The sequence below is a fragment of the Parasteatoda tepidariorum genome, chromosome 5 (genome assembly GCF_043381705.1).
Source record: "Parasteatoda tepidariorum isolate YZ-2023 chromosome 5, CAS_Ptep_4.0, whole genome shotgun sequence".
NCBI lineage: Eukaryota > Metazoa > Arthropoda > Arachnida > Araneae > Theridiidae > Parasteatoda > Parasteatoda tepidariorum.
Genome location: NC_092208.1, coordinates 71204553 through 71223399, shown reverse-complemented (window position 1 = coordinate 71223399; position 18847 = coordinate 71204553). Strand labels below are relative to the sequence as shown.

General features: G+C 28.6%; 2 protein-coding genes across 5 annotated transcripts in view; one reads left to right on the top strand and one right to left on the bottom strand.

Annotated features, from left to right (window-relative positions):
• LOC107454763 (Partner of paired) overlaps positions 1–8554 on the bottom strand; it is a 44511-nt gene extending 35957 nt beyond the window's left edge. The window contains exon 1 of one of the 2 annotated variants that reach the window (XR_011636727.1): positions 7115–8554. Coding sequence is in view for 1 of the 2 variants with exons in the window: in XM_071180586.1 (XP_071036687.1) it covers positions 7213–8412 (1200 nt within the window). In the remaining variant the exon portion in view is untranslated. Of the gene's footprint in view, positions 1–755 lie in introns of those variants that run through there. The other variant, XM_071180586.1, reaches the window with a different exon arrangement.
• The window catches only part of LOC107447180 (protein Wnt-5b-like), a 410427-nt gene that overhangs the window by 186609 nt on the left and 204971 nt on the right, over positions 1–18847 (top strand). The gene's annotated exons all lie outside the window — the stretch shown is intronic.

Below are 18847 nucleotides of genomic sequence, written 5' to 3'. Positions count from 1 at the left end.
AAATTATTATATTTTCATTGCTATATTTAATTATTTAAACATACTATATTATTTTTTTATTTTTGCTCGCCATATTTCAGCCGCCATTTTGTTTTTGGGGGTATTTTTAGTGTATTTCAAAATTTCAACTATGAATTCAATTTACCTGCACATAAAAACCCCTAAATACAAATTTTATCGAAATACTATTTTTGGCCACAAAACCTTGGATGCTGACTATGGTACTATGATAGCAATAATAACAAATATGAAAAGAAATTGAATTAAAACAGAAAATAAATCACAAAGAGTTGTGTAACAAAATTTACTTTGCTTCAACTTTTTTTTCTTCAAAGTTATAAGGCCTTTGAAAACAAAAATTATGTTGTTTTTTTTACATGTTTTCATGTTATTTCGCAATAAATTAGCGTTATTTTGTAATATTACTTCGGAAACATAATTTGCTTTTCATTTTTAATACAAAAATTATTATATTTTCATTGCTATATTTAATTATTTAAAAATAATATATTATTTTTTAATTTTTGCTCGCCATATTTCAGCCGCCATTTTGTTTTTTTAGTGTATTTCAAAATTTCAACTATGAATTCAATTTACCTGCACATAAAAACCCCTTAATACAAATTTTGAAATTTTTTTTATCAAAATACTAATTTTGGCCACGAAACCTTGGATGCTGGCCCACTGTGCTATGATAACAAAAATAACAAATATGAAAAGGAAATGAATTAAAACAGAAAATAAATCACAAAGAGTTGTGTAACAAAATTTACTTTGCTTCAAACTTTTTTTTTTCAAAGTTATAAGGCCTTTGGACATCTGAACAATAAAAGCACCACAAATATCATTCATTTTGGTGTCGCTGCTTTAGTTCTTATGTACATATATATTACACAAATGTACAATTACATATCTTACACACTATTATTCAGAAAATTTGTTTTGTTTTTCTGATAGCAACAAACAATTAATTTTAAAGGTAAAAGTTCTCTTTTTTGGACCACAATTTTAAACCACTGAGTATTCAAATATTCATTTTCACCCATTACAAAATGGTAACATAATTGCTGACATAATTATCATTTAGTTGCTCCTTAATAGCTATTAATCAATAAAAACATTTATAATAATATAAACATTCAAAAACAATTACAACAAATTGAGCAATAAACAATTTTATCTGGAAAGAATATAAATGCATTTTTATTTTAAAAATATCTACTACACATTAATTTAAGTAACTAGTAGGTACTACATAATAATTTAACCAGTCAATAAATATGGTCAGTTTTTTACTTAATTTTGTCAATAAAATGTCGTAAATTTTTTAATTGTAGAACTAAAATGTTTTCTTAATAAAATATAATTCAAGTTTTTATAGGAATAAAATAGGTTATAATGAGTAACTTGATCATTACTATACGCAAGTAAAAAGGTACATTAGAAACAATTGTATTTTAAAGAAACTGGTTGAGGAGGAGCTGAAATGATACCTGCTCGGAATCAAAAGCCTAAAATGTTTTTCGTCGAATTATTATCCATGTACAAAAAAAATTCTACCCAGTCATATATTATACTTATGTCATGTACTCAATGTTTTTATAGAAAAAAGGTTATAAGACAATAATAATAAAAATTATAAGTTTTTGCATAACTAATATCTCAGTACTGTTATCATGTGTGTTACGATACACGTCTTTATATTTCTTGAATAACACAAATAGAATTTATGCATGCAGGGGTCTGTCTAGTTTTTCCTGAGAGGTACCTATTTTGTGAAAATTTAGACATAATTTGCGAAAATTAAAAATTATATTAAAAAATCAACAAAAAAATATGGCCAAAAAAAATACTGATTTAACGTTTCTTACGGGATACAAAAATAAAATTTTAAGACAAAGTAATTTGTAAAACTACTGTTTTTCCCAAAGTCGAATTTGTGAAGGTACCGCTAATCGGTAGTAAATTTGGCCTGGACAGACACCTGGTATGGCAATACCTGTTTACCAATGAAGACTGTTTTTAAAAAAAATATTAACTATATTGAATGTCATATAACCACCATGCAGACCACCAATAAAAATAATTAATGCTTAGTTAATGAATCAGAAGCTTTTTAAAAATAAGTGTTTTTATTTTAACTATGTCCTGCCTGTTGTAAGATGAGTTACATTGAAAAATTTTTATTACTGGATAATTTGTTTTTAGTCTAAATCAAGCTGAATTTTAGTACCCTTTTTTTTAGAATTTTAGTACCCTTTTTTTTAGAATTTATTTTTTTAAAATGCCACATCTGCTTCCCTATCTGGAAATAGACATTTTGTCCTGCACAATGCATAGTTTTCTTTAAAAAAGAAAAATTTGCTTACTATAATTAAAGTTATATAGGAAGTAACTTAATCTTAGTCTAAAATATATAAAGATATTAGCAATAATGGTAACAAGAATGACAATTTTCATTCAATCTAGATAAAAATATAAACTAATATAATTAAAAAAAAAAAAAAGAGAACTGGATTATAACATTTAAATAGTACAAATGAAGCAAGTGTTTAACATTGAAATTCGAAAATTCTTTCTTTTCATGGAACATTCTCTTCCTTTTTTTAAAAACTGTTAATGCATGGTACTACAATTAAATAAAATACTTTTCTCCAAAAAACACTAAACATTGCGTTATTAATTAAATTTATATTGGAATATTTTCCACTGTAAATTTGTTGCTTTACTCTTAATGCTATGTTTACTAAAAATAATTTAAAAATATCACAGTAATTTTTCATATCAAGGAGGTATTTATGTGCATGGATTGTTCCACTTTGATGATAAATAAAATATGCTATTTATTTTAGTATTTTAAAAGAAAAAAGATGCAAAGAATCGCTGTAGCAGAATTTGCTTAATGAAGCTGCAGCACTTCTTCATAAAATTCGAATTTGTCTGCAAGTCAGGTAGAGAATATTATTGTAAAGATTCATTTTAATCTAACATACTTATAATGAAATTTGCAAATATTCACATTCACTTAGCCATATATAAAAATTTTATGTTTAAATTTATACAATGATGCTAATTAGAATAACGCTTTATATTGTTAAGCCTAAAAGTAGCAGGGGAAAAATTTCCTTTTTATTCCTTTATCTCAATTCAGCTTACTAATTTTTGTTAGAAATAAGTTTTGAAATATTTGAAAAATAAGTCTCACAGTGATTTTCTCCCATTTGATTGCTTGCCTTTTAAAAATAAACAGAAACTAAGATGAAACATAATCTGCACATGCTGTAATATTCTGCAGAGCTTACTCCTGTTCTGGAAGGTTTCTGTTATGCAGCACAGAACTATAACTTGCTTATTTTTTGCTAACATTTTGATAAGCTGGTTCTAATATTATACTAGTGAAAAGTAAACCATTCTATAGTGAAGAACTATTTTTATGTATTTACTGTTTGTTCTATAAAGCAAAAAAAAATTTATCAAAATTTTCGATTTTTATGTTTAATTTTAATCACAGTAGGATATATCATGTGCTATATAATATTTATGTAATGAGGGCAAAATAGTACCTAATTTGAAGTATAAATAATTAGAATCATTTACCAAATATATTTAAATGATTCTATTACATTATAACCATAAACATGTTTTTGAACTAATTTGCACAAAAAGTTTAATGAATTAGAGTAAATTAAATTAGGAGGCTTCCAATATAAAGTATACTATATCATCTTTTTCACCTGATTTTTTTTTTTCTAAATTTGAGTTGAAATTTATATTATATTACAATTAATATTTATTACATATTTTTCAAAAATATTAGAATGTCTCTAGTTTTTATGTTAAAAACTCCAGAGAAAAAAGATGAAAAATTTAGGAACAATAATTATTATAAATTTTTTGGCAGATAAAATAAATTTTATATAAGATAATGAAACAAAAAATTGTTTTCCTTATATTTGTGTCATTTAAAAAATGCTTAACTAATTAAAACAAAAGTTTAGACATTCATCATTTGTAGAAGTTATGTTTCCGAAATTAATAATTATCAAATTTAAATATAGTAAAAAAAGATCTTTTTTTTATGTACATTAAAAAACTAAAAAAGCAAGTTTAATGACAAAATATTAAAAACACAAACAAATTGATTTTTAAGATAAACAATGAAATTTATTATGAGTAATTAATACTAAGCTACTACTAAGTTATTTTTTAACAATTCATTATAATTGATTTAATACCATTTAAAGATTAAATAAAATAAAGATCATGTTTATTTTTTTCCTTTTTAAATAAAAAGAGCAAAAAAGGTTTTATTGTTTAAAGGCAAAATGAAGTAAATATATGCTTAGTTCTATGAGTAAAAAAATTTGAATAAAGCACAAAATCACATTCTGTGCCTTTATCTGAGCTTTATTCATATTTGCTTCCTTTTTTATAGTACACATTCACCTATGCAACAAAAATAATCAAAACTTAAAGAGATTAATTAAATTTTGAAAGAAAAAAAAATTCGTTCAGACAATCCAAGAAGTAAAATTTGAATCATTTGTAGTCACAAAATTTCAATGAAGTAATTTCTAAATCATTGTTTCTCTTAATATTCATCATTATTTTATGCTTGTTAATAAGGTTAAAGCTAAGAAGTCTTTTAAGCCTTTCTTGAAATACAAAAACAACAATAAAAAAATTAATATAAAATAACTGAAGATTGTAAATAAATCTTCAGTTTGCAAAGAAAAAAAAATTTTCAGTTAGTAGAAAAAATTTAGATTGTAGCAACAAAAAAAATTAACATTTTTATTCTATCCAAATTTTTACCATTAGTAAGCAACATATCAATATTTTTTTAAAAACTTTTCTGAAGAAAAAGTTATTAACGAATTAATTTTATTAAAGTTATAGATTAATTTCAAAAATAATAAATCAGAATGTTTGTTTATGAGGATAAAATAAAAATTTTGACATTTATGTTTAATACACATCCCAAAAAAAAAACAAAAAAAAAACTTAAAAGTTATTAGTTAAATTTTGTACTAGTAACGGTAAAATCATCAGGATATTTGCTTTAAGAAAATGGGAAGACATATGTGAATTATATTTAAGCCAAAACAAAACTGTTTGCATGATTAACCAATTGTTAATAGTCAAAATTTAGAATGATTTACAAAACACCTTACAACTGAATGATTAAAAGGGTAGTATTGAATATAAAATCAATTACTCATTAGTTAAGAATTTTTTAATTAATAAACTCTGTAGTTTTAAAATTTAAACTGATAAACTCACTAGTTAATAATACTAGTTTCATTACTGCAATTCTGATTCTAGTTAATAGTTTACTACAACTTTTAACCTAAGTACTTTTTTATGAAAAGAAACAAATAAAAAATTTTTAAAAAAAAAAAAAGAATTCTTTAAAATATTTCTTACAAAATAAAAAATTAACTTTTAAGAAAAATATAACTTCTAAACTAGTACAATTAATTAACTTAACAGCACTGAAAGGAAAAAATTTTTATCTTTTTTCTTTAAGTAATTCAAAATGAAAAACCCACAGCTGTAAATTACTTATATTCTGCAACTCACTTTCTGACATCGTACGTCACTAACATTAATGAAATAAGAATATAAATATTTATAAATTATGTAGAATAGTTCCTTTTAAGAAGAAAAAGAAAGACTATAGGTACTCCAAAATTTGAAATAAAATGAAAATATAAATTGTTAATTTAGATTAGATGAAAAGAAAGAAAATATTTAAAAATAAATGTAAAAAAATTTTTTTGAATTAAAAATAGATTAATTAATTTAAACAATATAGTCTAGTTCCTCTTAAATAATTTTTATAAATAATGGTAATAATTTCTGTAAAAAAAAGTGAAAACAATATTGTTTTCAAAATTCTCTTATGAAAAATAATTTAATTAACAGATAATAATTTTTGAACTTATAATAAATTGCAAACACAAATTTACTTTAAATGAAATACTTGACTTATCTTAATTGATCGTTGTTTATTGAAATTACAAGGCAGGTATTTAATTCCAATACATGCTTTAAAATTTTAATGATGGTTCAATTAACATGCTTTAAAATCAGAATCTAATTAAAATTTTAAACTAAATGATAATCATTTAACACATAAATAATTCTATAAGACTAAAGCTTCAAATTTAAAATTCTTTGAATAGAATTATTATAGACAACATCCCAGTTATTAAAATATTTCATTCTTGAATTTGTAGATAAGATTATCTTAAATTATCATTGTTTTGAATAAACAAAACTTTGCAGTATGTTATAATTTATAAGAATTTTAATTCAATATGACTGGATTAAGGAAGGAACTAAATGTTAGATCTTATTAACACAATTCAAAAAAATTAAATATTCAAGATGTTTAGATCAGAATCATCTGATTTTATTTTGATCTGTAAAAACTATTAAATCAAATTTAAAAAATGCAGAGATAAATTATTTCTTTTCAGTTTCTTGAATTGTAAAGAAACCTTTTATTAATGTAATATGAATGGAAATGATTAAAGAAGGAACTAAATGATAGCTTTCTTATTATGATAATAATTTCATAATATTAATTGTTCAATATGTTTTGATCAGAATTATGAGATTCTTTCCCGATATGTAAAAGAAAAAAACAAATTTCATTGTGTAAATAGAATTTAAAAACACTTTTCAGTTTGCCATAAATTGTTAACACACAAACATTTAATGTAATATGGCTTTAAAATATTTAATTAAAGGAACTAAATGATAGCTATCTAATAATATTAATTCTGTATAATTTGTTATTTAAGGCGTTTTGATCAGAATTCTGATCTGTAAAAAACTAGGAAATCAAATTTCTTATAAAAAATTTAAAACAGAAAATATTGAAATGTCAGCAATTATGAAACAGCAAATAAACTACCCTAATGCAAATATTCTGTAAAATTAAAAATATATCACATGCAAGCATTCTCGTAAAATTTTTCTTTTGAGGTAGTTGCTTCACCACATTGAGAAATATAGAAAAATTAAATCTATGCTCATGATGCTATTTACAGATGTAAAAACTGAATATTTTCAAATGGAATAAAAAAACAAACAAAATAAATACTTAAAACAATTTCTAGGCGTATAATCCAGGTTAAGATGATCTTGATAAAAATATATCCTATTTAAATGGCACTAGTAAAATATTCTGCAGAATTGGTGTCACCTTTTCTGCCACAGACCTAAATTAAGGACACTAAGATGGGGTAACTGCATCACTTTTTCTAAGCCTACAGTTGTGATATTGACACAGCCGTATAAGTCTATACACAGAAGTCTCTGCAAGTGCTCAGCAACAAGACTTAAACCCTTGTCAGTAATTCGACTACATTGACCAATATTCAGCGTTCTTAAGTCTGTTAACGTCCGGGCTATTCGACCAAGGCCTTCATCACTAATTGGACAAGCATTGAGACTAAGGCTTCTCAAATTGAACAATCCTTGGGATATATGTAATAATCCCTGGTCACCAACTCGGTCACAAAAACTGACATCTAAAGCAGTCACTCGCGAACTATTTTCAGCCAAATAGGCCAGGCCTATGTCTGAAATACTATCACAGCTTCTCAAATTTAATTCTTTTAGAGAGGCAATTCGCGCCAAATGTTTTAATCCAGAATCTGTTATACCAGAACAGAAACTGAGATTAACACTTATCAGTGAAACCAATCCTTCACTCATATGTTTTAGGCTTTCATCTGTCAATTTTTGGCAGTCCTGAAGACCTAAATATTCTAGGTACTTGGTACCTACCACTTCACTTTTACCAGCTAAGTGTCCAATTCCTGGATCTGATATTTGTCTGCAACTTCTCAGGTTCAGGCTTTTTAACTTCAGAAGTCCCCACGCGATTAAAAATAGTGAATCGTTCGAGATATTGCTACAACCACCCAAATCTAGGACTTGGAGATTCACAGCAAATTCAGACAACTTTCGAATGCTTTCGTCCGATATTTGTTTGCACATACTCAAGTTCATCACAGTCAGTGTAGGTACGTGGTGTGCCATACCCTGTTGGAACCAATGATCGCTTAAATTGTAGCAGCCAATTAAGTTCAGACTTTCTAAATTTGGTATACCTTGCACAACTTCTCTCATAGAACGGCGTATACTTAAGACTTGTATACGTCGTATACCGCGCTGAACGAGGCTTTGGAACAAAGAAGGGTTGGAGGAGCGACGCAAGTGTAATTTGGCTTCCACACCCCGCCATACAGACTTGTGGTAGGCCGCATCTCGCCAAGCTGTACATACTCTCGCAGCATTTCCTTTGTCTTTGACGTCCAAATAGCTGAAAATGAGAGCTAAAATTTCGGGATATAGACACGACACATGAGCTGAGGGCCTTTCGTTGCCCTCCATGAAGCTTGACTACACGATGCCGCGCCACACCGAAGCTTCACAAACAACGGATAAGAAAACAACTCCCCACAATGATGCGAAAACTACACACTGACTCCGTTGTTTGTGTGCACTTCCGAGAGAGCGCCCAATATTCTCGCGAGGCGGCGCCAAGAGCGTCATGACGTTGTGAGATCGGAAAGCAATCCGATTGGTTCCTTCAGAGGGGGAAAGGGGGGAATATTTTTTTCTTTTTTCCTTCCTCAGTTGGTTTGTTTGATTTCTTCCTTCCCTTCCCTCCCTCCCCTTCTCCTGCCTGTCACAAAGATGGACGGAGTTGCGAGAATATTTTTTTTATATTCATTTCTTTCTTTATTTTTTTTTTCCGTCTCCCTCCCTCTTCGGCGGTTGTTAGGGGAAAAAGTTTGAGAGTAGGTTGAAGTGTAGTTTTCAACTGAAGGCTAGGTCAGAGGGTTCGCAATGCTATGTATTTTTCCCCTCTTTCAAAGGAATTCGAGGGGTGGAAATTTTTATGTTCAGTAAATATAAGTCGGGGAATTTGGTTATTTTATTTTCTGCAAATCATTCGAATATTGAAGATTCAAAAATTCCTTATTTACTAAATATGTTCGAAATCTTCTTTTAAATTTAGAAAGAAATAGGATTATTATTTGTGTCTTAGTTATTATATTCGTATCTTGGTTATTAGATAGAAAAAAAGATTGTTATCATCTAAGTCGAGGAAATATTTTTATTGTTTTATTTATTTATTTCGATCAGAATGTTCTTCTTGTGTTTCTTATGCAAATTTGATTATTTCCTGAATCAAATAAATATTGAAAACTCAAAAATGGATTTAGTTTTAATCTTTTATTATACTGTATATTAGTTATTTAGTTTAGTTAGTAGAAATTTTTTATATTTTATAAAGAATATTCTAATTATTAGTTGATAAAAAAAAAAAACTCTAATGTCCATAAAATCTATGTTATCTTCTTTATCCATTAAATATTTTCGGAATCTTCCAAATTTAGGAGGAAAAAAATTATATGATAAATTTCTATGGTATTAGCATAACAAGCAATTGCTTTCGATCATTTTATTTATTTGCTCTTTTTGATCATGATCTTCACTGAGATTTTTTCATTTGAATTTGGTTATTTCCTGAAAATCATCAAAATATGGAGAATTCCAAAAAGTATTTTGTCTTAATTGATTATTTATCGATAGTAATTCATTATAATATACAGGTGGTTATCAAAATAATGGAAAACCCGTTGATTTGGAAAATCTCATCTCTTACGGGAAACAAATTTTGCATCTTAGGATGAACCTCGTCAGCCAAAACTGTCCATACTCCCCGGTGACATTTCCTTTCAGATTTATAATTGGGCCAGCATAAAACCTCGACATTGCTGCCCAAACCATGACAGATCCACCTCCATGCTTGACAGTTGGAAAAAGACAATGATGATCATAAGCTTCTGAAGATGTCTTCCAAATGTATACCAGTCTTGTTGTTTGGAAAAGTATGAAAGATGATTCGCCTGAACATACAAATGTACATACATACACTAATTAATGAACATACACTTATTAATCTACCAGGTTTTGTGACTGTGGCATCACTGCAAACGACGTTTGGCATTTACCGCTGTGACAAATGGCTTGGGAATTTCTGCCGTAAATGTTATGTTTATGTGTATAATGTTATTATGGAACACTTACGATAACACTTACGTAAATAATGAATTTTATCATTGAAAGCATGAAGGGGAAAAAAACCAATTAACAAGATCTCATTTTCAAATTTAATTTAAGCGAAAAAAATTCCAGCTATCATTTTTAGTTGCGATATTGTATTCTTCTCTATATCTATCACCAGGGACCACGGAACCGGGGGGAGGCAGAGGGGGCTGTAGCACCCTTACATTTACAGCCCCTCCCAAGATTATAATTTTTCACTAAGTATTTAAATTTACAATTAAATAAAAATTAATAGCATTTTTTTTAAATCGGAAATCTAAAAATATAGTACCTGTATTTCAAGCGAGCTTTAACATTTCTTTGGTGAAAACTGGTACCAAATCATCCCTCTGTAGTCCCTAATATACGTCCCTATTGCTGACCGATGCGGGATAATTCTTTATTTCAAATATCACAGCAATCATAATAATTAAAAAAAAAAAAAAAACAGTGAAGTTGAATAAAAAAAAATAAAAAAATACCGTTGAATGAGTGATAAATAATTTACAGGTAAACAATTTCGATTATTAATTTTAAAACAATTCGAATCACGAAGTTAAAATTGCAAGCTCGAATTCTTAATTGCCATTTTGTGAGGCTCAGATTATTCGGACCCGGTTTGAATAATATATACAAAGAAAGAGAGAGAGAGCTAAGGAGAGAGCCCCCCACCCCCCGTTTTGACATACATCTGTGATCAATGGCTAACACACAGATATTCGTCAAATTCTGTGTCTGCAGAATCGGATAGTATGTAGGGTTCTACTTAGTAGGTTAAAGGGTTATAGTATTTGGACTGCAGAATGTAATATGCTAGGTTCGTACCCGCGTTGAAAGAAAGTAAAAAAGAGCTTTCAATATTGTAACAACAAAGCTAATTTTCTTTTATTATTAGCTTTTATCTTAAAAGTACGAAACCAAACGAAAACCACGAAACTAGATTTATTAACATATTATAGCGTGGTGGTAAATATGAATTTACTAAAATACATTTTTTCTTTAACTTTCGCAACCATTTTTTAAATTTTTTAAGAATCTTACGTTCCCGGATATATCATTACGTGACCATCGGTGAGTCATGGCCCTTTTTATCATGAGAAAAGGCCATGACTCATCGAATTCACGTGACCATTTCTTCTGAAGTTGCAGATTATTATTATTATTAAAGTTCTCTGCTAGTTGAAAAAAATATTAAATACGTATTGGAGAACGACAAAATACTCAATTAGCGAAAAATGTTTGACCCCTAAATAAAACAAATATTGAAAATTTAATTTTTTTTTGTTTTTTTTATTTTTTATTTTGCTGTCACGAAAAGCAACGTTTTGTCCAAATTGATAAATTTGACCATCTTTCTTCAATGGCCATCTAACCTTGCCTTATACCCTATAACTCTTGAGCTGATGTCGAAAATTATAAATAACTAAAGTAAGAAAGCAAGATTAGATGTTGCCAAATGTAACAACTTAGAAATTATACGGAAATTTTTAAAAACGTAAAAAGCTAAATTGTATACTTGCACTTCAAAAATAATAAGATCACGGATACCCACACGTGTGACCTATGATGTAAGCGCCAATTGATCGCTTATAAGCAAAATAGCTTGTTAAAGTTGAACTAAGTTTCTCCACATAAGTTAGAATGTTAATTAACGAGTAAAGTTAATTAACTACAACGCCTTATCACACATCTAATTTATTGAAATATAATTCTTTCTCTTTTACGTCTTTTACTTAACTTAGATTTATTATCTGTTTATGTATTGTGACAGTGATGTTTTTTTTTTTCTTTTAAATTTTTTTATTTATTTATTTTTCGTATACCTGGCAATTTCGATGCATAATTAGCTTATGTACTGCATGCTTCGTGCCTGTCCTCTGTTAAATAAGAAATAGATAGTGAATGAATTGAAATCTTTGTGAAAGAATATAAAATGCGTCACTTAAGAGAATTGATACTTGGCGGTCTTGGCTTACTCNTTCGATGCATAATTAGTTTATGTACTACATGTTTCGTGTTTGTCCTGTGTTAAATAAGAAATAGATAGTGAATGAATTGAAATCTTTGTGAAAGAATATAAAATGCGTCACTTAAGAGAATTGATACTTGACGGGCTTGGCTTACTCGCAATGGAATGGAAAGAACAGTTGCTAATGCCACATTTTAACAACCAATCAGGATCGAGATACCCACACTAAGTCACTTGCAGGGATTCCATTCAAGAGAGATAAAAATTGTTTCCGATTTGAATTGTGTGACGCATGTTTTCTGTTTTCTTTAGTTAATTTTTTTCTAACCACAGCTGATTATTTTTTAAATCCAGCTAATCATCTATTTCGCAACGATTAACGTATTATTAATAATTACTAGAATGCCACGTGCGTCTAAAAATATACGCTGTATATTCATTTTTGTTTATCTAATCTACTTAACTATTCAATCATAACTAACCACCATGACTTGCATGACTAATTACAGATATTTATAACGAAAATATTCCTTGCATTCACTTTCAGTGGTAAGCTGATATAAATAAGGCATAAAAATTGCTAATTTTTATCTCTATTAAAAATGTTTTGCTTTTAATTAGTCAATACTGTTGACAGTTTTAGGCGAACGAAGCATCCTTACAATTACAATATTATTTACTTACATAAAACACATACGTAAGAAAATAATTCTATATTTCATGAACGAAATGACCTTTATTTTTACTATCATTTAAAAAAAAAAAATTATAAGTAAAGAATGAGAAGCATTCATGGGGGCTGGTGAACAAAAAGAACAGTTGGGGGGGGGGTAGAGACTTCCAGTTCTTTAATAAAATATTGTAGAAAAATAAGGTAAAAAAGCTTTGGAATTTTTTAAGCAAACGATTCCGTATGCAGCAAATTTTTGCAGTAGTTTTTTTAATTATAAATTTTACTTTTTAGATAAGAAAAAAAAACTTGTCTAGTATATTTTAAGAGTAACAAATATTTTACAGTAATAGCTTATCATTGAGAAAATTTTCCGAACTAATTTTGACATTTTCTAATAGAAATTACGAAGGCAGATTATCTTAACATAAAGAGGCGAAAGCTTGAAAAATAATTTTCCTTCTTAATAATTATAAATATGTGTATAAAAGCAAACAAAAATAATGCCCTTACATGCTTTTCCAGAAATTGCAACGCTTGCAATATTCTGCTGGATCGTGTTATAGTTAAGCGAATGGTAATTTATCGAACGTGCTGCTCATATCAATTAGGTATAAGACTGCGATTCATGAATGGTTGTCAAGATTTCAGTTTTTTTTTCTTCCTTCATTGAAAAGATAGCTGAAGATGAAAGATTTAAAACAAAAAACAAAAATTAACTGCAGACGATAAATTTAAAACTTAGGAATATTAATTATATAGTTTTGCATAAATGTATTCTCTCTTGATGTTCTATGTTAGGTTAAGCCAGAGATTGACAAACGGTGTTTCACGAACTGAAAAATTATTACACTATTTATTAAAAATTATTGACACATGCGGGCAACTTTTCTAAAAAATGTATTACAACTATCATAGATTTAAATTCTAAAAAAAGTGGTAGGCAGGATTTCATAAAAGTCGGAGCAAACTTATCACTATAGCTACAACTTCAGTTTTCAAGTCTAATTATGACGAAGGATTCCAGAAGGATAGTATTGATCACATATTACTGAATCATTTATGTTTGAGCCCAATCCAGAAGACAAGAGAGCTCCTGGATCAAGTATTGGGAGAAATTTGCCTTCGTGGAGGTCTTTTTGATGGAACTAACCACGATTTGCGTTACATGGAGAGGAAGACCACGAGAACCTCCCACTTTTAGCCTGATGACGAAGGGACTCTAACCCATGATCCGTCTACCACTGAGGATATTTCACGTCAGCAAGCCGGATGCGGATTCGTATCGACCAGCCATCGCTGGATTCAAACCCGGTTCACCTCATTGGAAGGCGAACGTTCTATCCCCTGAGCCATCGCGGCTCTCAATCATTGATGTTTGTGGTAATCACGAATACAGAATTTCTTCGAAAAAACAGAGTGGAAAGGAAGTAGTTTTGCTACCAATTTTTAAACTTTCGTATGGATCGCTGAAATTTCAAAAGCATATTTTTACTGTACCCGCTTGCTATGTGTTAATATATCAGAAGAAATTAATGTTGTTTGAAGAAAAGAAATCAAACTAAAAAAATAAAAAAATAAATAAAAAAAAGGCTGTCATTTTTTTCATTTTTATGTCAAAATCAAAGTTATAGTAACTCAAGACAAAACTTAAATTTTACATACTGGGCTAAGTTTAACATTGAAAGTACGGAACGGAATTTAGGATTATTTATTTCTGTTTTTCTTTAGTTTTTCTTGCTCTAGCAATTCCATTGGAAATAAGAAAATATTCTTCATTAGTGTAGTAAGCCGTTGGAAGCTATTTTTCATAGCCGATTAGGAGATTAAAGAGTCGAGGACATAAAAATCTTACCTATGTTGACATTTTACTTATTGCTTTAAAAAATAAGTACTCCGTTTCGGAGCGGGGACATAAATAAATTGTGTAAATAATATTGACGCCACTGATAATATTAATTATTCCTTATTAGTAGTATTAAGTACTACTAGTATTGCGAAAATATGTAAAAGGTGCTGCGATAATAGGTACCGAAAAAACTAATGTAAATACTTAATGTATGAATGTCTGATATACGAACTTAGGTTATAGGGTTTTTTTTGCACCCACCCCCCCATCCTTATCCTTATATATGCACCGAAAAATTCTAACAAATGTAGGAAAAGAATGTTTTTATGTCATTTAGAAAGCGAGAAATGACTGGGTTACTTTGAAAACTTCCTTTTTTTTTCTTTTTTTTTTTAACCTTATAACGAACTTTACAATTTAAAAAATAATTTTTTTCGTGGAATATAAAGCAATATATTTTATTACCTATTAAAGATAGCTATGAAAATCTGAAATATACTTTCTTTAAGTTATTTTATACTTAACCTTCAAGAAGTTTTTTTTAAAACATATTTAGTTTTTTTTATATATATAATATATATTTTTAAAAAAATATGCACACTTCATTTTAGAAAATGCTAAACATTTTAGAAACAAATAAGAAAAACTGCAAAAAGCATAAATTTTTTAAAAATTTAAAAGATGGGAAATGTCGTATAAAAGATTCGAGAACTTTTTATTTTTTATTTTCATTTGTACACGGTACAACAGAATCAAAACATCAAAACATTGCATGCCTTTTAAAAAGTTTCTGAAAAATTTGTGTCACGTCTCTTAAACATCGGGGTAAAACTCATAGCAATTCGAAATATTTTGAAATAAAAAATTTCTGAAAACGAAGAATTTAAAAAAAAAAAAAAATGAATATTACTTTTTTTCACCTGTCTCAGTACACGTATTTTACTTTCGATGTTTGATACTTTATAACGTTTAATGGTTGGCAATATTAAAAGTACTCGAATTTATTAAGTCCCTTTTTTAATATTTAAAACATTATTTTAAATAAAAGTTTATAATGGTTCTTGAAGTCTCTGTATTGTATATCAACTTTTAAATTAACTTTTAAAATCCTACAAAATTTATTATTCTCATTTTCAGTTTCAACCGTCTAAAAAAAAAAAAAAAAAAAAATTAAAAAAATAANAAAAAAAAAAAAAAAAAAAAAAAAAAAAAAAAAAAAAACTTATTTTTCTGAGAAATTTGTGCGTTAGATACGTGCAAAAAGCAACAATTTTTCAAAAAGAGATTAAAAACATAATACTCGCTCAGTCACGCCATGTCGAATGTCACCTGGCTCACCCCGTGAATCACATCCTCCCTCTCTCCATCCGGTGAAACGCGCACAATTTTTTTGTTTTAGAGCACCCCCTTTCCCTACAGAAACATTCTTAAAAAAGAAGAAGAGAAAAAAAAAACATTAAAAGAACTGTTATACTGCGATCCGACCAAAGGAAAGAAGAAAAAAAAGATAAATGAAAAAGATGCAGGTTGAAAAATCGTTTGGCGCATAACAATCGTCTGTTATGAGTGTGGTGTAGCAGGTATGGTAGTAATACCTGTGGCAGCTGGATTCGATGAAGCGGAAGCGGGTTTGTCCGAGGCAGGTTTCGTTTGAAATTTTTAGTGCCCGCCTTTTCTCGCAAAGGTTGTCACTAGCTAACACGAACTTTTTATTCACCGCCTTGCTCAGTTCGTCTGCTTTTTGAAAATGGCGAAATAATTCCTAACTGTTCGGTTATCGTTTTAACAAAAGAACAAATCTTGTTTGAAAGGAAAAAAAAGCCAGGAAAATAATAACAGCGGCTAGGAAACAGATAAATATATATGTTACAATTGGGGGGGGGGGCTTACGAAATTTACAAATATTAATTAAAATGGATAATATAAATATTCACTTCAGTTAGGCTTATACTTGATACACGGAAATATAATTCAACTAATTTGCTCTAAAATTTTGGTACTTAAAATTTGATTACTTGGAACAAGAAATTTGATATGATTATGTAGTTAAGATGTGATTACTTTGCACTGTCAATTCAACATTTTATACATGGAGATATGTAAATTTTAATGTGAATACTTTGCGTTATAAATTTCATGATTTGGACATGGAACTAATTTTGATGAGATTATTTTGCTCGATAAATTTCCAGCTTTATACTTGGCGTAGTATAAATTTTAATATGAGTACTTCGCATTATAAATTTAATATTTTAGACTTGGGGCAAAGTAAATTTTAGTTTAAATACTTTGCATCATGAATTTAACATTTCATGCCTGGAGCTATGTAAATTTTAATTGGAAAATTTTGCATTATAAATTTATTACTTTAGACTCGAATCAATGTAAATTTTATATTAAATACTTTTCATTATCAATTTAATATTTTAGACTTGGGGTAAAAATTTTAATGTGAATATTTCTTTTTAAAATTTAATACTTTAGACTAGCTGTAACTACGTACTTTTATGTGAATGCATTGTAAGATAAACTTGATAAATCGATAAAAAAAATATTTCTCTACTTATGTTGTGTGCTCACTTAAATTAAAATGACCCGCTATTCTGGTATTCAACACATGAAATATTTATATAATATTATAAGGACATAAAATATAATTATACTACAGTTAAGACAAACTGTCCATTAGTTCCCTTTCCTATTAAATTTATTTTTTATCAAAATGTCAGCCATCAATATTAACTATTTAAAAAAAAAGAGAGAAAAAGAAATGCCAAACTAAAATTAACTGACCATAAGATTTCACGCAAAATATGTAAATAGGAAAAATATTTCATTCTTTTTATTTTCCTTACAACGCAAAAAGAATGAAATAGAGAAAATATAATTAAAAAAAATTATTAATCTAATATAGTCTTAGTGCGAAAATATTTTTTCTTATTCTCTTCCTTTTTAAATTACCATTTAAAAAAATTAGGGTATTGTTGACTAATAATTTTAGGTAAAGCTCTTATACTATAAATATACTTAAAGAGAAAAATGTGCAAATTAATTTTGGGTAATAATCATGACGACAACTTGATAATTGTTAATAGTCAAGTAATTGGGTTTCTTGTTAGTTCAAAGCTGCACTTTCTATTAAACTAACAATGGTTAATATTCTAATAAAGAAAACCAGGCGAATAGAGTGAATTAATTTTTCCTGACAAAATGCTATGTTGGCGCAAAACATCGCATTATCAATATGTGTAGGGAAAAAAAAAAATCTTCTAGAATAGATTTTAATGCGTGTAATATTTAGTCTGTGAGTCATTTCAAGGCTGAACTCACTTTTTACGGCCCTAAAACAAAATTTATTGTTGGCTCATACGTCAAAGAACAAAAAGTCTTATTTTCATATTTTTCACAATTCTCGATGGCACTTCCTTCAAAAATTAAATTTCTATATAGATATATTTTATATTATTATGATTATTCAGGTTCAACTTCGTAGCCTTGTAATTTTGAATCCAATCCAGAAGACAAGGGAACTCCTGAATCAAACACTGGGACAAACCAGTTGTTTGAACAAACCCACGATTGCGTTATTTGGAGAAGAAAACCACGTAACCCTCCCACGGCTAGCCAGACGGCAAGGTGATTCTAACCCATGATCCCTCTACCTCTGGAGATATTTTATGTCCGCGCTGTGGTCGATGCGTGACGGGAACGAAATTCGTATTGAGCAACCAACGTTGGGATTCGAACCTGGGTCACCTCATTGGGAGGCGAGAGCCCTATCCCCTGAGCCACCGAGGTTCATATGGATGCAAAAGAATTCTCGGCAATTTTCTTAAAAAAAAAAAGAAAAAATCTAAGAAATTTCGATTGGGCCCTCAACGAACCTGGGCTCTGGTACAATTGTCCCTATCTGCTCCCCCCCCACCTTTTTTTTGTACAGTCTTGCATGTTTCAATCCTATAACTGCATATAAATTCGAATAGAATTTTTTGTTCTCCAAAAAATGTTCATGCTTATTTATTATATTATAATTTTATTTTTCTAACAGCCTTCGGTCAACAATAATTGTATATTATCAATGAATGAAAAAAGGGCATGGACGCTGGGCGACAGTGTTGATCCCAAGGGTCAATTCAGCGGCCGCGATAGAGAAAGTTCACTGTCACATTCTTGTTGCAGCATTGCCGAATGATTCATGACCTTTGCCTATTATGCATTATGC